At 38.2% G+C, this 20,645-nt stretch overlaps 1 protein-coding gene across 1 annotated transcript in view; it reads left to right on the top strand.

The window, feature by feature from the left end:
• Positions 1-20,645, top strand: part of EPS8 (epidermal growth factor receptor pathway substrate 8) — a 136,013-nt gene that overhangs the window by 66,853 nt on the left and 48,515 nt on the right. The window contains exons 3-4 of the mRNA XM_059816288.1: positions 15,274-15,364; positions 16,448-16,521. Coding sequence (XP_059672271.1) covers positions 15,303-15,364; positions 16,448-16,521 — 136 coding nt within the window. The 5' untranslated portion in view covers positions 15,274-15,302. The remainder of the gene's footprint in view (positions 1-15,273; positions 15,365-16,447; positions 16,522-20,645) is intronic.

The raw sequence follows: 20,645 nt of genomic DNA, 5'->3' as shown, positions 1-20,645 counted from the left end.
AAGGTCTGAATCCAATGGCCTTCTCCTTTTCTAATTTCTGTAATCCTTGACCTCCCCAATCTGATTAGAGCAGCGATCTCATTCCATTTTTGTTTTTTTAAATTTCATTTAGAGAAAATGGGTGCATATATCTCCCATTCACATCGCCTGAGAGGCTGGCAGTGGCTGAGATTTACGTACAATCAGAGTTGCAAAGCTGAATACTGGCAAAGGAAGCTAATTTTTTTGGATGTGTATTTTGCCTAAATGTCACCTTCAGTGCTCTGGACTCCAGACATGCTCTTTTCCCTTCGAATAAGGGCATGGAGGTAGTTAGCTTGGCCACCTTGTCTAGATATTAATTGTGCCGATGCCTGTGGCTATGAGTATTGACCTTGTTACGCATGGGCAGCGTATGATTAGGTGACGTCTCTGTTCCTGCCACGCAATGCAACATCGCAATTAATGGCTTCGCTCCCACTGGCCTTCCTTCGCAGCTGACAAGGGGGACAGCCGCGACATCCCCGGGGTGGGAGAGGTGGGTGGCCTGCAGGGCTGTTTCTGGAGAATGTGGCTCAGTGGGATGCCGAGCCAGGCCTACCCTGGGGTGGCTGCCTGGGACCGGGGTCTTGCAGCCGTAGCAAGGGAAGTCAGGGGAAAAGAAGCGTGGTGCTGGGTGTGGGGCAGCTCTGCCTCGGGAGAGGTTTTTACAGACCATCAGCAGCTGTTACTTGGATATTCACAAAAACAGCTTTGTAGGGCTGAACAGCACGCTGAGCGCAATATGGGGCAGGTTGCTGCTGAAATACCAGCTCGAGGTATGACTGAAGGCTGCCCTCACCCACGTCCTGCTGCGCCTGAGCAGCTGAAGCCCCAGACCATTGTGCTGTGGGGTGAGCAACTGGCGCGTGGATCAGAAATGCTCATCTTACTCGAGCAGTAGGCTGCATCTGCCTGCCTTGCTTGTGGAAACAGGGGACAGCAATTCGATCTTCTGCACTGGATTTCAAACTCTGGCTCCCAGAGAGAAGTTGAGATACTTCTGTCACGATTTTGCATCCTTGTAAAGGCAGAAAGAGGGCATAAGCAATTAGAGCAGTAATTACTTTTGCCATTTCGCCTAAATCTGCCTGTGGATGACTGTGGGTTTTCAGAAAGCTTAAAGCAATAGCTGGGAAATATAAATTACCATATCCATTCACAAAAACCCCTATCTCTAAAGCTTTTGCTACCTCAATGGGGAAAGATAATATTTACAACCATCAGCGTTAATTATTTCAGTGGTCATCCAGCCCAATCAGACAGGAGATGAAGGACAGTGACGATGTGGATGGCAAGCTGAGTCCCTGTCTTAAAGGCCTTGGACAACATCAGGAACTATTTTCGAGGCTGCAGGCGGATTATTTTTTCTTGAATTACTTTGTTTCAGAAAGTCTGCTGTAGATGTGCATGACAAAAGGAAAAGGAGGAGAAAAGCATAAGGCTGAATTAAACAATATGAGGAAAGAGAAGGGGTTGTACAAAGTTGAAGAAGCAAGGGAATACGGTTTAGAAAAACACTGAGATAATGAAAGATAATATATAGATGAAGCAACTGTAATATTGTTCCCCCTGAAATTTGCCTTGTGGGCTCCTATGGGAAAACAGAAATTGACATCTGCTTACTTTGGATTGCTTAGCTGGAAAAACATATGAGATGATATGCATGAGACGACATCCGTGTAGGCCTATTGCAGTGTTGATATGAGTGATAAGATATAAAAGAGAGAGGAGGTAGCAGTAAGCCAACCATTCTTTATCAAACAAGACTGAGGAACAGGATATTTTTATAAGCCCATTTTAACACTGATTGGATGCGTGTTGTTGTTACTTTTTTTCTTTTTCTAAAGTTAAGAACCTAATGTATTTCATGGGTACGCTGTGGATAGAAGCAGTATCAAGTGAGTTTAAATGGCAACAAGGATTTAGATTATTTACTGGGCTTGGGTTTTAGCCTCTCACACTGGTGGCCCAAGGAAGAGGTTGGGCAGATACCTTTTGGGAAGTACCTTGGCACAGTCGCTCCTGCCTTGAGGATGGGAGATGACTTCTTTCCTTTTCAGCCCTATTTTCTATGATTGTTTGTGAAACTGTTTATAAAACCACTGGGTTTCGGGGAAGCACAACTGCACGGTAAATCCTGCTATGATCTGAGTAACTTCCCAAGAATTTTCTCCAGGTTCTTTTATGCCCTGGCTCTGCCACAGACCTGCCCTAGGTTAAGCAGCAAGCATCTTGATCAGAGTCCTGCATGAAAGCATAGGTATCTAAGTATCTATGTCAGTATGTTTCTTAATTTTTTATACCTCTAAAACATGAATATACTTTAGTCTCTTTTATCATATTTAATTAGAGTGGAGTTCAAAAGTGTACATGCTTAACATTTTAAACATTGTATGAAGATATCTGAAAGCTTTTTTTCATAAAAGAGCTTCTTTGAAAGCTTTGCTTTTATTCTTTAGTCTTAATTTCCCCTTTTACTTGCTTCTCAGAGCAATATAAAGACAAACGTAATGGAAACAAGTAATAAGTACTGGGAATGGCAACTAGAAAAAGGATAAGTAGAGAAAAAAAGAGTTCCGCTTTTTATAGGATTTCAGAAGTCTTTGGGTCCTTGCTAGAAGTGCTGGCTGTAATCCAATGTGCTTTTATTGGCATACATGAACAAATTATCCAGGGCACAGCTATTTTTCTTACTGTAGTAAAAACAAGGACTCTGAATGGAGGCTTTGTGTAGGTCAAATATTTTTCCTTTGAAACTGGGTATGAGTTTAAAGTTTATCTAGTGTGCATTCTGGAAAAGGAAAAATTATCCTTCTCAATCTCTTCAAGTAGAAAATGTATAACAGTATAGGCAACTCGGAGCTCTATAAACAAAATTTAATCATTGGTGAGGAGCTAGTGAAGTTTTATAATAAACAGGATTTCTTAGTTGTCTACAAAGTGGGAGAAAGCTATATTTATATAGGCCTTCGTTGTTCCAAAAGTTTCTGTGGACACTCTCTCTCTAGCGTCTTTTGCAGGGCTCTACATGTTTTCTAGCAACATGGGTGTAACCAGGAGGATAAGGGCCTTATGGAAAATAGCTTTTAGATAACATTCATTACTTTAAGGACTATCTCCATGGGTAATCCTTCTTACTCCAATTGAAGGTGTAACTCACTTTGCAGTAGTATCATTGCTATTGAGAGTTGAGCAGCCTATGAAGTCTGACAGTTCAGTCCAGTGTCGTGTATTAGAAGTACCAAAGAGATACAGAGTGGTCCAAATATGCTTTTTTGGGGAAAAAGAAGGACAACAAAGAAAACTCCAACCAACCTATAGTGTCTCCAATGACTATCATTTGTGCAAGATCCCCGTAAAGTAGTGACTCATCTTGAAAGGTAAAGAGATTCTTTGACTCCTTCTTAGCTCTGTAGGACCATAACCATATCTTTGAAAAAGGATTTTAGATAGGTATTTCTTATGTCATGTTAAGATCACTAGAACCAGCTCTAGAACAATTCTTGAAGTGCATGGAAATTAATGGTGTACTCCGATATCCCCAACCCCATCCCTCGTCCCTCCAAGCAGGAAAAGATCAAAAAGCATTACTGCATATGGCTTTTTTAGCTCCTTCCCTTTCTCCCCTCTACCTTCCTACCCACACTTATTTCACACATGCTTATTTCTAATGGAGAATTCTAATGAATGGAGAAAAGTAATTCCGTATTCTGGAAGATTTTTAAAAGTCAGCTTCCTTCAAAACCTCTAGGAACTTTCCAAAAAACAGAGCTCCTCTGAGGTTTCCTGGGAGCAGGCAATGTTGGGCTCCTATCCCAGACTGAGGTTTCCATTGGGAACCTATCCGACATCAGTTTAAAAAAAAATTGACATTGGAAATGCCTCAGCAAAATGTTTTCAATTCCATGAATGAGCAAATTGCAATATAATACCTGGTTGCAGTCTTTCAGAATCCCTTTCTAGTGATAGCTTGTTAAATTTGGCTTGGTAACCAGCAATGACAAATTCTGGGACAAAATTTTCATGTGATATGCAAAAATTCAAACTCCACAATTAAAGGAAATTGGAGCCAATAACATTTTGCACTGATTATAATTTGTCTTTTATAAGCTTTCTAATTTTGGCATCTTTAATTGCTGGATATTTGCCGGAAACCTAGTATGTGATTATAAGAGCATTGGAATTTAAGAAAGTATATACTGTTGCTTCTAAAAGTCAAGCCTGTAACTTGCCAAGCCTAGGCATTCACATCAGAGACTGCTTTTGGAAATGTGAATTTATTAATTGATTTGGAAAAAAATCACGTTTCTGCATTTGATCAGGTAATTTAAAAAAAAAAAAAACAAACCTCAAAAATTTTACATTAGTTGAATATATGTTTTCATTGTTGTAATGCATGTAGAGGAAGGGCTTGGCCCAGACTGATGGAGGAGGAAATTGTATCTGTACAGAGAGACATAAATAATCGAAACTAGAAAATCAGAGACATGAAATGCCAAAAGTCTAAATTAATTTTCTTCCCACAAATTGTTTAATATGTTATTGTTCAGTCTATTTTTCTTCCACAATATAAATGCTGAGTTACAGAAGTACACTGTTAATACTGCGGTGGGCTGTGACCTCAGATCAGTAAGTTTTTACACTTGAATCGCTTCATGCTGAATAATTGTAGCTCCAGATGTTTAAGATAGTGCTTTTTGTTTACTCGCTGAATTGTTCAAGATTTTTGGTGAGCCAAACAAGCATCTCCAGCTGATGTTTGGATGCAGGTGAGTTATTGCGTGTCTGCAAGTGCTGAGAACTGCGTAGGCTGCATTCAAGGTCATGCATCTTGCTGCACAGTCATATGCCTGTTTTTAACCCTAGGTGAGGGGAAGTTGTCCTTGAAGTTTATTGTTTGAAACTCATGAAAGAAAGAAAAACATCAGGGAAGTGCTGTATGATAAAGAGGGACTGGCCATTTGACTTCACAATTCTGTACAAGCGAACAAGTCACACGGCTCTTCTCATATCTCTACGTTACTCCACTCTGCTGTGGGGTGGGAAATAATTTTAGATTACCTGATTGGCGTCAAGGAGGTATTTCAAGTAGAAGGGAAAAAAGAAAAAGCAGTGTTCCCTTGAAAAACGTATTTTTTTCCAGTGACAACAAAATCATTGTATTTTTGACAGTATTAAATTGAATATCTCAGTTGGTTCACTTAGCACCCCTGAGTGATGGTGATATGGGTTCTTTCTTCCATAGATGGGAAAAACGAACAGGGTTTGTAAAAGTCAGTGAGTGCTGGCGCTAGGTCTTAAAATAGTTTATAGTGCAACTTATTCTCCAATTCTCTATAAAAATTAATTTTGTTTTCTTCTGCCTTTTCTCTCTTCTGCCTTATTTTCAGAGTCCCTACAGTTTTGTTTTTGTTTTTACCTTACTATGTGGACGCTGTGTATCTAGGCCCCTTCTTATGATGTCTCCTATTAATGAAAAATACAAGAGGTAGTGATCAGTTGAGTGACTGGATGGCAACTTAGGTACCAACTTTCAGGAGCAGCATTTTCCCCCATAGATGAAAGACAAAGTAGTTTTCTTAGACCCCTGAGCTTGAAAGAAATAGAATTCCTGTAACACAGGGTAAGTTATAAAGATAACATACAGTTTTCTGATGTTAGTGTCTATAAACCAGCTTCAGAGTCAAACCTCCGCGCCGAGGTTGGGCACAGAGGTTTGACTCGCAGGTATTGGCAATGTTGCCGCTATATTCTACAGCTTCATAACTACATAGCTTTGAGGACAAATTCTGCTTCTTATGTGTTTTATGTGTGCACGACAAGTGGAAACCTGGTCCCTTTTAGGAGACATGCTGACTGGATTTGGAATTAATTCAAATACTTTCTAGGTATCACGTGTTAATTTAATACTTTCATGTATACATGATGTTCTAAGTACATTGAAAAATATTAGGGGAATATTTTAAATTACTTCCGACAATATGAACATTCTACTAACTTTTCTAGCATTAAAATCTTGTTTAATCCCAAAAACTTACGATGGTGGTGTTTGTTTTAAATCATGTTACCTAAAGTCATGAGCTTTTGCATATCAGCCTTGCGAAGCTTCATGTGCTGCCTTGTTTGCACATGATTTGATTTAGGCCTTTCTTAATAGGGAAGGTTGAACAGTTAATCAGCATTATTAGAATACCTTGTGCTCATTTATTAAGTTTTAAAAGAAAAGCTTTAGTTTTGATATTGAAGTTCACTGTGAGCTTACCTTTCAGCTCAGCATTGCTAATTTGCTGTGTTTTGATCAATAACTTTTAAATCCTACCTATTTGTTCATCTTCATTAAACATAGCCTTCTCTATTTTCACTGAACTGCATGGAAACTGCCTTTTTTTTTTTTCCCCACCTTATAGAAAATGTAGATTTTACAATAAGATACAGAGTATGATCCCTTCCTGTAGTAAAGTTTGAGGCTTTTCAGACTTCTGTGAAATGGCATTCAGAGCGCTTTATTAGTGGAAGAGATCAAGATTTCATAAACGATGCTAGGTCTACCATCAAAGGATACCATCAAAGGGTCGTCCACAATAGTATGGAGCTTGGGTGTTTAAGATAATTGGGAAACCAGTGGATGTTGCTCCAACTCAACTTTTTTTGTCTTGTTTAATTCACGATTGTAACCTACTACTAACCTAGAAATTGGTTCTTCTAGGCAACTAGCTGATGGGTATTAATAGAAATGGGCCTTTGTCCTGATTTATTCTGTGTGCTGCCATGGTAAGAATAAATAAGAATAGATATCAGCTGCATGGGTTTTTTGTGTTTAGCTTTTTTTTTTTCCCCCCCCAATAGGGCTAGAGTGAAAGTTTAAGCAGGGAGCAGTAAGCAAGCCTTGCACTGGGAGTCATCTACTGCCATGTCTGAGACCACGATAACTGCAGTGTTGGTGTCTGGCTACAAGGCCTTCAGGATAAAAGCTAATACAGCAAGTTCACCAAAACTGAGGAAAGTAAATTTGTGAAAACAAGAATTAGATCTTGCCACAGTTCTATTAAACTAAATTAGAGAGGCATTGATGAGTGTTGCTCTCCTTTTTCCTCCTCCATGTTAATTTTAATGGTCTGGTTGGAGTATGTCATTATATAGTTTCAGTTCAGCTTTTGTTATGGACTCTACCATGCCAATTTTAATAATGTCAGTGTGTCATGACACAGCTATTAAGCTTGCAAGTAAATGTGGATATGTGGTTAAGGCAGTTTCATTTGGTCAACTTGCAGCAGCAAGCGGTATTTTAACTGTGTTGTGAGTTCACTCATTTTTTGGCCAGACTGAGAGGAAAACTTTATCTAAAACAACAGACAACACCTGAAGACATAGTCTTGTTCATTTTTATACACTTACAGTACCACTACAGTAAGTCGTGTAATTTCTTAACATTTTCACAGGCACTTCAGTGCAAGAAACTGTTCAGAAATATTTTCTCAGCTACACTCACAGCCTGTTTTCAACGTGAAAGGGAAAAGTATGTCCAAATTTTGTGATTTTTTTGACGTATAGTATGTTCAGGGTGGTGAGAAGCATGCTTATATGGCATCTGGAAAGAAGCACCCTTTGCACACTATTTCTTCCTGAGTTTTCTTCTGGCCCATCTAAACATGCACACTAGTATTATAATATTGTTTATGAGTTCTCATTTCTAAAGTCAAATTGATGGCTTGTGGGTTGTACACTGCAAGCTGACTTTCAAATCAGTGTCTGGAGTGCCCTCTTTTGAAATCTAATAATCTTGTTTGAAGTATGATGTAACAAGGAATAAAAGGAAGTAATGAAAAAAATTCAGAGAGTGTGAAGAAGAGAAATAAAACTGTGGTATCTGTGCAAGGTCAGTTGTATTCAGCAGTCAGTGATTCCAAGTCAGTTTTGGTGGGTTTTTTTTTTTTAAAAAAAGCAAACAACAAAACCATGGAAAACCCAAATGAGAACAAATTATTGTACATCTCTCTTCAGGTGGATATATTCAGTGCACTGTTTTAACCATGTTGGGATTAGGATTTTTGAATCAAAATAGTATCCTTTGCTACCTCACTACTGTACGGGGGGGGGCGGGAAATAAAGTGGACACCTTCCAGGCACTTGAGCCCTTCCTCAGGTCTGTAATAAAAGCAGTAGCCTTCAAAGTCAAGTATGAATTGAGAACCACTGCTCTGAATTTCAATAAATATTAAACTCAAATAGAATTTTAGTTCTTAGCTTTCTCTCTTGCAACTGTCTTACAGCTATTCCTTGAACACTGGAAGGGAGAAGTTAGCGATGGTTCTGGGGCTTGTCCCGTGGGAAATGTTTTCCCAGTGTCCTTTGTGTGAGTCCACATGGGTGCGGAGGGATTCCTGGGTGCTGTAGATGAGGTGCCAAAGTAAGCTCTGGTGCAGTATACCAGTGAACCCTGTGGCTCTCTAAATCCATGACCCCTTCCATTGGAAGAGATGATTCTTTGATCCTCTTCAAATACTTGAGGTAGACTTACTGGAGACACTGATTTTTATGGTACATTATAATCCTCTTTTTCTACCTTCTTCTACAAATTCCTTCATGTGCCATAGACATCTTCTTCTTTAGACTGTTCTTCTGTATGTGTGGAGGGTTGTTTTTTTTTCTTTCTTTCTTTTTTTTCTTTTATACAAGATACTGGTCTTCCACCTGTGGTGATACTTTCTGCGAGGTCTGCATAATTATCCTGATCTTGGTAATTAATACCTTGCTTTAGATGAGGTGATTAATTCTCTAATTAAAAATAGCAGTGAGTGGTGGCTCTAGTGCTTGGTGTATTTATTAATGTTCCTCTGTTGCAATAGGGATTTTAAGTCTTTGAAGCTTTTGTATCTGTAAAGCTGTTTTATTTTCTTTCAATATGGTTAATTGTAAATCATGGCCCAGACCTGTGAAGCGAATGGAAATATGTGCCAGAATAAGAACCTGTTTTCAAGCAGGATCTTTATTTGTGTGGCAATAATAAGAGCTAAATCTCTAAACAGGATCTATCTGAAGTTTATTCTTTCAGTTCTTCCTGTTGGTCTTCATATTTATCTCCTTTCTCAAACTAAGATGCCTATCTTAATTGTACTGTTAGAATAGCAATTAGCTGGAAAAAATCATAGTAGGAAAAAGAAGCATTTTTTATCTTAGTAGTTTTCCCAACAGAAAACCTCTCTTTTAGCTAACAATTTTTGCTCAGAAGACTGGTCTTGCATTAACATATCGAGTCTCCTACTTCGATTGATAATTATGTCACCAAATTCTCTTAATAAATTTACCCTATTCCTCCTGCTGAAAGGAATACTGCTGATGAATTTAGCATACTCTTTCTACTGAAGGACAGAGGAAAATATTAGATTTCAGAAAGTGTCCATGAAAATCAAAACACTTTTTGAAACTGGAAAAAGCAGCGTTGATTGAGCTCATCTGCTGCACTGCTCTGGGGAGGTAGAGGTGAATACGCTTGCAAATCCCTCCTCCTGGGCAGTGCTGTGTCCCCTGTTGTGCGGTGTTGTCCCCTGCCTGGCCAGAGCTGTATTCGTCTGTCACAGTCATTAGTTTCTTGAAATGCTGCTACTCCTCTGCCCTCTTAGACAAACCAGTAAACAATATTCTGGGCTTTCTGTAAGGAGTGAAATGCAGGGGGAGAGGGGAGCACATTCAGTCCGTTCCTCCCCACCCGCAGGTTTCTTTAGCAGCAACCCCAGTTAGCTAATGTCACGCGCAGCAGAAGCGTTGTTTGGGGGATGCACTAAAATCTAAACACAGGATGCAACTCAGTGCAGATTTCTATAAACTAAGACGCAGTGTAATTAGTGCTAATGGCCATGCTAGACAACTGCTCTGAATCCAGAGAAGACCTGAAAGTAACAGCATTTTCAAAATTATTTTATTGTGGCTATTGGATTGTCATTTGCTTGAAGTCCTCATGCTTGGACACAGGAGTGTATACTGGAGTACCTATTCCTTTCTCAGAAAGCGTCAGCCCCCCATCATTAATAAAGAGTGTCTTTATTAAGGGGAAAACAAAGGGGCCAACAGCCAGAGCGGTGGTGAGTGAAGTGCAAATGCTTTGTTTTGAAACTGCATCAGTGGTAGGGTCTAGCTTTCAATTTCCTGTGTGATTTCTGCTGTCACCTTTTTGACCAGCCTTTGGCTGCTCCAATCCCCTTAGCAGAAAACGGAAAACATTACAGTACGAAGCTGCTGCCAGCCCAACCAGTAGCAGTTTGTCTCAGAGAAATTCTGATGTCAACGTACCGAGGATGGAAAATCCCTAGGGATCATTTCCGAAGTAATACTTACTTACGCGTGCATGTGCATCTTGGTGTTTATCTCGAGGCAAGATGTTGAACAGCCAGCAGAACTCGTGTTTGCTCTTGGCTGATATCTGAAGCAAGTCCCGAAGCAGAGGGCAGCAGCAATGTTTCGTCTGACTACGTGGGACCTATTTCTATCAGGAGTTTCCCATTTGTAAAATCTGTGGCTGGAGTGGAGATACAAATAGGAGAGTTTTGGAACAGAACAGCAAGGTAGACGGAAGACGAGAAGACACCAAATATGAGAACATAAGGAATAACTAAAGAAACTACCTCAGCCTGGAGAAACAAGGGGATTAAAAGTAATAACTATTCAAAAATCTAGCATGAGGAAGGAAAGCATGGGGGGGTAAACAGGGTGAGGTTTGGGAAGAAACAAATGAAAAATAGTAAGTCATGCAACAAGTTAAATAGTTTTTCTACGTTCTGTGGAACAGCAGTACTGAATGCTATGGAATGGCAATAAAAGGCATTTTTATTGAAGGCATAGTGAGTTACATTGTAGCATGGATACGACTGATTTTTTTTGTTGTTTTTGTTGTTCCGTAACATTTTAAAAAGGGAAAGGGTGGAGAAAGCATGTCCTTTTCTGACATTGCTACACTGTCAGATCCGCTACAGATAAGTGTTACCTTTTAATAGTCCACTTGTTTTTGTTCAGTCTGTGCCTGCTATCTAGTTGGGGAAGAATTCTTGGGATTTTCTGGGGCATGTGATAACAATGACTTGTTACTAATAACATTTTCTTAATCGGTAGATAATTATTGTTCCAGCCATTCTTGGCTTTCCTTTTCCTTCCCCTACATCCTCCTCTCCTTAACCCTTCCCCCTCCCTGCCCCTGTCATCATTTCTAAAATCCCCATGGCATGAAGCTGCTGTTCTTTTTTCCATCTGATATTGTGATCTGTCACTGGGTGGAACTGATTGATTCAGGATGAGTGGAAAAGAGCATCGGTCTCTGCAATATCTCATTTTCTTTAATGAGATAGCTCTGCCCTTCTAGAAAAGGGATTTTTTTGAAATAAATTGAGGGATTTTGCTACCTTCAAACTCCTACTAGGAAATTAAATGACAGGGCATGTGAGTTGTCAGTGTGTCAGCTTGTTGTTGCACACAGATGGTATTGCTTTCATTAGGCTGCTGTGCTACAAGGTGGGGAAGGTGGAGAGTATTTTAGCGTTTGGGCATTTTTTTAAATGAATATTTATGACTGATGTAATCATGTTGACTACCGGTATAATACTCCCCATACTTGGGATTAGACCACCTGTAACTGTTGATTACTAAAGAACCAAAGTATATCTGTCTCACAAATGGTTTGTCTGTTATAAAGGCTGGACCCTTGTCATTTATATTGCTGCTTACTGTCAATATGCTAGAGTCCCTTCAAAAATAAAGCTGGTGGCAGCAGTGAAGTACTAGATGGATTTCTTTTTGTTCAGTCTCTGATACTCTGGGAAGAGAATTTAGTATTTATTTGTTTTTAGGAACTTCCTATTTATAGCTATTTTCTTACTGGTTTTAATAATATATTATATTAATATATTTAAACATAAATATCTTAATATTGATCTTATTACTTCTTATTGTTTTAGCTATTTTCTTATTATTCTTTTCTTCTTAAATTCTTATTTCATTTTCCTGTTTTTACACATTTCTTGTCCAGAGTGAGCATAATGTCTTTTCAAGATCCTGAGAAAGACATGACCATTCTTAGGCATATTCACACGTAAACTGTTGATACTTCAGGACCTGTTAAAGAGGGATCATACAGTTAATTTTGAAGGATGTTTATCTTAAAGTCTAGGACACCAGCATATGCTGCTGTAAACTGCTGGGCTGAGGTGAAAGGGAATATTAAAGAGGAAGTGGTGTTTATTAATAGATTTCTGGATGACAATGGCTTCGCATTGTGCAGGGGCTGACTTTTGCTACAGGACTGGTTGTAAGAGATGAAAGAGCATCTGAGATGAGAAATACAGCAGAGAAAGCTGTATAAGTGAATAATAAAAGAAACACTGCACATTCTGTTATCCTTTTATGTTTTTTCCCTTCTCTCCATCATACACTTAATAAAAACTTTAAAGTGTTTTCCTAAAATGTTTTTCTTCCAGAAACATTTAAGTAGAAAGAGATGAAATTGCCTGATAATTTTTGGGAATTAGGAGTAGCTTTTTGATGTTTTTATAAATATTTTGCCTAATTATAAATAATGACTGTAAAAGGTATGTTTGTATTCATATTCGGGAGCCTTCTTGAACCAAGGGGTAGAAGCATTGCATAGCCTCTTGAAATTGTCATGTCAAAGTAGTTGTCTTGGCATTTCAAAGCATTTGATTTTTTTTTCAAACAGTGGAAAATTGCATAAGGAACAGGAAATATTGTTGGGTTTACTCAACTGTCAAATAGCAAGTGGTGTTTTGTTTGCATATCAGCTAAAACTCACTAAAACTTTTGTGCTTACTTGGCAGAACAGGCTGGGTGGTTGGTGGGGTTTTTTTTGAAAAACAGACAAAATTTCTGACTTCAGATTTTCATTATCACTTGATTCAAAATATGATTTTAAAGCTTTTTGTATTTGTGGGCTAGTATTTAGTCATGAGACGTGATTTCTTCCCCTTATGTGAAAATCTGCTGTTCAGCTTCATTGCTGCTTTAAAACTCAGTGTGTTGTGCTAACTTCAAAGACTGAAGCTTTAAGTTCTAATATATTACATGCCTTCTACTTAAAGTATCTGTTTCACCACTTTCATAGAAGTGGAGTACAAATAACAAATCAAGTATTTGTCAGATTAAGATGTCATAGGAGTGAAATAATTTTGAGGGAGTCTAAAACTAAGTTTTTTTCCAGATCTCAATTTAAAGCAGATAGTTGTGGAATTTGTTTTAAATAGGGCTATGAAAAAGTCACAAATGATAGAAGGGTATGGCAAATAGAATTATTAAATAAGGGTTATCTGTATAAAAGTGTATATGGAAAGTAGAGGAAGTGGGGTATACTGAAAAGCAATGGACATAATTTGTTTGAGTTTTTTGGGTCTGGTCACTGTTAGGAAGCTGATCACAGGGTAAACTGTTAAGCAGGGTGGCAAAATTGAGCAACGGTTGCAGACAATAAGAATTAATAGTGGATAGGAAGTGTTGAAGAGCTTAATGGCAGCATGAGCTGAGCATTCTGAGTAGCTCTGGTCCACGCAGTTGCTGAAACGGAACAAGGAGTGCACAGTGACCTGGCAAATTCTGCTGAGAAAACAAATATTTTTATTCTTTCAAGTCATGGGACAATTTCAGGATGCTTCACAAGGGTTGTAATTGCTAATGAACTGAGCAGCACTCGGCACAGATAGTAATTTATTGGAGACAGCTGCTAAGTACTGCACTCTATAAAAAGTGGCTTAGAGCAGCCAAACAGGCTACTGAGTTGGATACATGATATATTCATGGGGATGTGCAGGAGAAATGGAAGTAAAACATGATACATCAGTAAAGACGTTTTGCAAGGAGCAATCAAAGATTTGAAAGAAAAATTTAAAATAAAAAGATTCTAAGCCAAATTATCAGGTATGTGCTCACTAAAGGCAATACCACGCTTCCACATGATTACGTCTGGCATGTAATCAATGCAGCTCGGTTCTAGTTCACTAACTAGCTTTGCTAACTGCATCACAGGTAGGAGATGTCAGGTGTTCCTCAGAAAGGTATAAAAACGACTCTGTTCTCAGTACAGAAGACCAAAAGGAGCTTGTACATCTCTTCAAATGACAGAAGACTTGAGAGCTGAGAATAGAATTTGATTGTGATTGGTTTTTTGCCTGAAAGAGAAAAGTAGCAGAACATATGTGGATACAAAATACAGTATGTGCTGTACGTCAATCAGCTGCTGCTTCTTTGTAAAACAGGAGGAGAACAGTTGAAGTGAGGCAGTAAGTTGACTTAGTGATTCAGAAGATAAGCTGGTTGTAAGGTGGCTCTAGTACAACAAAGCAGGTTGTGCTTACTTTGGAACCTGAGCTTTTGTTAGGTACAAATATTATCTGACGTACTTTTGACTATTTTTCAGAGTTGAAAGAAAACTTTTTTATATTTAATGACTGAGATGTAGAGAAATATTCAAATATATATTATTCATATATGTATAAATGAAAGAATATTTGCTCATGGTAAATTTGAATAGAGATTTCTTAATTGTTTACAGACTTAGGAAAGTTGCTTCCAGAGTCAATTTTAACTTCAATGGATACATTATTAAAGGGAGAAGGCATTCTTTTAACTGTTTCATCATAGTTTTTTCAGTGTTGCTGTTATATAGGAGGTTTCATTTGGCATGCCAAACTTTCAGGATGTTAAATGCTGCTTTAAAAAAAAAAAAAAAAGCCTATTTTACTCCCAAAATAGCTAACCAAGTTTCCTTTTGTGCTAACAATTGTCTTTTGTTTTAATAATGCATCTTTCTAACAATTCAGCTGATAAGTTTCACAGAATATGTATCAAAAGGTCATTTCAAAAGTTTCATTTGAAAGAATGAATTGAGGGTTAAAGTCAAGCATGCTTGACTATTAAAGTTGCCATTTGGAACATCTTGTTCACTTCTGCAGTAGATGTTGTTCTTTGTTTAGTCAGCCTTTTATTTCTAAAGCTATTCCTAAAGACCATTGTAGTAATAATAATGGCTTTATTCAGTAAATTATAAATTGTTTGAAGCAATAACTATCAAATTGCAATTGGGAGAAGTTCCATAACGGGTCTTTAAGACATCACTGCGATGCGAATAATAACAATTGAGCTTGTTGATGCAATTCCTTTCCCATTTCAACCATAATTTTCTCATTAGGTTTGTATTACATCTGTATTAAACCTTCATCTTTTAAGAGACTTCAATTCATATGCTGTTGTTTCTTTTTCCAGATTGTTTCCCTCAGTAAGTGACGATAAGAATGAACGGACATATATCAAACACCCCTCCTGGTGGATATGGAAGTTATTTTCCTCAAATGAAGTAAGGTTATGTCTTTAATTTTCCTTTTATGGACAAAAAATAGTGTTGTATTTTCTTCTTCACGCTTTCATTTCTGATAAGAGCTATAATTATTAGATCCCATAGGAATAATACAAAGGCAGTTTCTGTAACGGAATGTGCAGTTTCCAAACCATGTAACCAAACTGACAGATATCATCTGACTGATTTTGTGTTAGTGTGAGGGTAAAGCTTTATTACTGAATGGGATCATCTGGAACAGAAAAATAAATTGCTGTAGCCATAACATACTTATCACATTACTCAGAGAGGTCTTCATATACCTGAGACGTTTAAGTTTAGCTCTGAGTGAATGTACTTTTATGCATAAAAGATGAGGCTGCCCTTTCCATCTGTGAGAAAATATCATTTCCCAGTAAAAAGAACTGAGCAACTGTTGCCTGTAAGTGTTACCTTGTCTGAGATAAGAGAATGCTCCCTGTGTCAGAAGCATGGCACTAGGCTCGTTCACAGCGCTAATGGGAATTGACCTAATCTGATGCCAAAGAACATGAATTCGTGTATGGAGCAGGGCATGTGTGCTGTCATCTGCTTCTCATATTGTTGTCCCTTTAAAGTGAGTTTGTATATGATTCATTCTTGTTGTTACACTGGAATGATGTTGGATTGTCTTTTCATGTGTTGTAGGCAATGATAGTCCTTTTAATAAATCTTTTATGAAAAGCAGTTAAAATTATTAAAAACAATTAACACTTGAGTATGGAGGAAAAAAACCCCAAATCCTACCAAGTTTTTGGCATAGTCATTATTATTATTATTAGATACTGATTACTTACATTACAGTGGTATCTATGTGTATACCACACCCCCCATTGTGCATGATGTTGTATTAATGCAATAAAAAATAGCTCAGAAGGGCTTCCAGCCTAAGTGAAACAAGCTTCATTGTATTCATGGTGCAGAACAAATATCCAGTATCATTACCTCCGTTAGTAACATCGTAGGTGTGTGTAGTCCCACAGAAGGGGAGGGGTTTTTTTCAATGCCTGTTTCTGTGAGGCAAATACATCTATACAGAAGTTAACCAGTAATGTTTTCTTCTAGTGGCTATGGTTCACCAACATTTGCTCAGGCGGAGAGGGAGCAGAATTCAAGAACAAGTGCAAAAGCTCTTTATGGTAAGATGGTGTAAAGTCTCTAAACATTTATGTTAAAATTGTTTAAGTATTGATTGTGATGTCATGGTGAAAATATTTTATACATATAAATCTGAGACTGTATGTACATACACTTGTGTGTGTATAAAAAAAATTAAAGAACAAAGTGATTTTATTCCTACTAAAACTAACTAGGCTAGCTAGAAAATGTTTTTATGGTTTACTAATCAGAGAACTTCCACTTGCTGATTTTTAAGGCATAATGTATAAAGCATTTATCACAAAACTAAGAGTGATCCTGTAGCTAAGGTATATACCAGGGAGAAGGCATTCTGGGATATTAGCCAAGGTATGTACCAGAGAGAAGGCATTCAGGGATATAGCTGTGCTATAGGTTTGATTCACGAATTGTGTCTCCGCCTGCTTCCCCACCTTTATCCCCTGCTAGCAGAAAAGGAATTGACAGTATTCTTGTTTGACACAAGGATTTCATGGAGGTTAGATTTGATATAATGGATTTGGAGCCCTATTTGGCCTGCTGTTTTCCACAGGCTTTGTGACTGTCAAATGTGATGTTACTTATAAATGCCTAAGCGTTTTTGCACTTATCAACTATAGATGCTAGTCTTGGCTGTATACGCTACTCTGTAGCCCATGGCCAAATCACTGTGGAGGCAGAAAGTAGTCACATTCCTTGCCAGCCAAATTGCACCATTTCCTGGTCGTCCACGTCCGCTGTGAATATATCCTGCTGATAGGTGTGCTGGTAACGGAAATACAAATGGCAATGAAGCTGAGAGATGTTCTGCTGTGTAAATCTGTGCCTGTTGTTAAATGCTCTTTTGAAAGTCAGTACAACTGATAAGACTGAAGAACAAGGTTTGCAGTAAGAACCCAGTCCTGTGCAGGACCCCTCGCACCCCAGCCTGCTCTCCCTTGTTGCATCGACCACCTCTTCTGCAGGTTAACAAACTGGAAAGCTCAAAGAGCAGTGGCTAGTAACCGCAACATCCTTAGTAGTGACTAGTCTTTCCTCCCTCCTATTTTGGATGAAGTGATGGCTGGGAGTGACCGCAGGGGTTAGGGGGGTGAGGGCAGGATGCTTTGTGGCATTAGAACAGCCTTAACTTTGCCCTTGGAAGGATAGCCTTCAGGCCGGGAGTTTCGTTACTCACCCCTGAGCACATGAGAAGAACTTTGTTGTACTGGTTGCCTTGTTGGCTTTCAAACTGCTTTGAAATTCGTGAGGCTAAAAGCCTAAGAAGAAAATGGGAAGTCAAGCTTTGTGTCCTTTGAGAAGAGGAGCGGTGTGAAAAAGCTGATGTGGTTTGGTGGCTGAAGGCACTGTGCTAGAGTAGTGTGAAGGTCCACTTCTAGAAAAATCAGCTAAGTCAGAAGTAGAACCCATTTGAAACATTTGTCGTTTAAAAATTACGTTGCATCTGAATCATTCTAAGTTTAAATTTATCGTTTTTAGTGGTATGCTAGAAAAGTCAGTCACTTGACGTAGTATTAAAGGCAGGGACTGCAACTGAGGAAAATTCTGCAGTGATCGTTTTAAACAATGATTTCTGCATCCTGTATGGGTTCAGTCGACAAACTGATTGCATGTGTTGACAGAAATAGTAGGTGGTAACAGAAACCAGCAAGAGACATTGTGAAAACTCTTAGCAGATTATTTCTTTATGAGACATTATGAGAGTGTTGCGCTTTTCTGTTTCATTTTATACCATCATCATAATTTTTCAAGAGTACATGGTTTGAACAACATGGCAGTATCAATAAGTGTCTTAACCATGTCCTGTAACTTTTGTGGGCTTTAAAAAGAATACCTCTCTGAGCTTTTTCATATCAAACATGTCATGGGATAGCCATATGTTGGTAGAAGATGGGGACAAGTGGGTAAATTTGAGATATATAATGGTAAACAGCCTTGTACTTCTAAAATACTTAATTGAATTCAGGTACTAATTGAAAATGCTTACCATATAACTGCTGCGTGGTGGCTCCTGTAAAATGAATTGTTGATCTTGGTTCACTTCCATTGCTGGTAGATATATCACGAAACTATAGCTGCAGTTGCCAGGAACTGAATGACGTAGAAGACTCAATTATCCTGGAGCTCCGAGTAAAGATATATTGGCATAGCTATTGGAGAGGAGTTTGCACATTTTACTGCTTCTGCTTAGTTTTGTATGCATAAAGAACTAGGTTGTCAGTATCACCAAATGTATGAACTGCAGAAAACAAGGAAAACACCTAAAACCTTTCTCAAATTCAGGGCAATTATTTATTATTTTTTTTTAATTTTAGCAATTCTGCTGCATCTTACGTGTGTCTTTTCTTCCTTTGTGATGTTAGGGATTTTTGTGCATGCTGTCCCACGGTGGGTGGGAAGCAGTTGAGCGATACAGGAATTGTTAAAATGTGTTAAAAATGCTTATTATAAAATATTTTCTTTATAATTGATTTATAATGAATAGCTAACTTAAATATTTTATTTGAGATCCATGAGACTGAAAGCCTATAAAGCAGACTTTTTTATATTTTATATTATGTACATGTATTGTAAATGTACATATTTTATTTATGTAAATACATAAATCTCATGTATTGAATAGATTCACTTATAGTATATTAGGAACAAAAATATATAATTTTACTGTAAAAGTAAAATGAACCATGTTTTTTTGTTTTGATAAAATGTGACAATGTAATGTTAGCAGCAAACTTTGTCCATGACAAAATTCCTTTTCTTGGAAGACTTTTGAATGTCATTTAGTATGAACAGGTGAAGATCTTGAATTCAGTTTCTTCCAAGCACAGTAAAGATTAAAAAATATTATTAATAATAATAATGTGTATATGTGTGTGTGTGTATGTATATATACACACACTCACATGTATATGTCATGGCATGAAGTTTATCTCTTGAGTCCCAGTGCTGAGGTGGTTCATGATTGTTCAATCCTTCCATCATCAGGCAGAAGGTTGACCACAGTGCCAGTGGGAAAGGAGGCTGGAGTTTTACTGGTGTTACAGACAGTTCAGTTAAAAACTAAACTGGAGCCATCGCTATCTCTGATGTGGTTATCTGATAGCAAAAACTTCCTTGAAACTGCCTTTTTTCCTGTGTCAAATAATCTTTGTTTTCACTCATTTCCTTCCTGAAATGAACTATTTTCTATTTGCATGATAAATCTTTCACTGAACTGGGAGGAAGGATGCCCTCTACAAATTCTTATGGGTTTTATTTCATTATTTAGTTTCTGATCTTTCCATCTGAAATGGGTTTTGGCTCATACTGTCATATGTTGTTCTAGCATTGGCTTCTCCATCTGTCTTCTGCAGCTCTGCTTGCGGGGAGACGTGCAGCATCAGTCGGCGCCAATAGCCAGGGCTGTGCTGGGGGTTTGTCGGGGGTGACGCAGTGTGGAGCAGCCCCATTCCCCAGGAGTAGCGAGCTAGTGGTTCGCTCCAAATTGTTAGATTATTATACAGCACAGAATTGAATGTTATGAAAACTGTCTTCACGCTGCATCAGAAAAGACTAGGTGGTTTATACATTGTGTTTATACTCTCATGGCTGTGATTAGGTGCTAGCAGTGAAATTGCCTGTGTATCTTTGCATTGCTCAAATACCTCATTCAGACTAAGAACTGTAGCGTAATAAATTCAAGGATATCACAAGCAGATCATAGACTAGGTAAACGAGCCCATTAAAAGAAGCCATCCATGTAACATGCTTGTGTTACTTGAGACTTGAATGAATTAAACTGACAATTGACTTCTAAACAATATACTTTCTCTGATAGCTAGTTCCACATAGCCATCAGGGAGAAGCTTGTGGCACAAATCTCTGAAAGTGAGTGTTTGCCTCTCTCTTAATGAGATTTGATTTGAACTCAAGTTTTGACCTTTCTCCCCGGATGTGTAGGTCACGTCTCCTGCACTTTGCTCTCAGTCTCAAGTTGAGTTTTTCCAGCTGCTGCAATACATTCTTAAAGGGGTGTCAGCAATCAGTCCAATGCAAACCATAAGTATACAGTAGTAGACTAAGTATTGGGCTTTTCTGCTTGATGATGTGTGGTAATAATTTATACTGTCACTCCAGGATTCTTAGGACAGCTTTTGAGGGAGACTCT

This window comes from Gavia stellata, chromosome 4 (genome assembly GCF_030936135.1).
Source record: "Gavia stellata isolate bGavSte3 chromosome 4, bGavSte3.hap2, whole genome shotgun sequence".
Classification (NCBI taxonomy): Eukaryota; Metazoa; Chordata; class Aves; order Gaviiformes; family Gaviidae; genus Gavia; species Gavia stellata.
The sequence above is the reverse complement of the archived record's forward strand: the minus strand, read 5'-3'. Positions and strand labels throughout refer to the sequence as shown.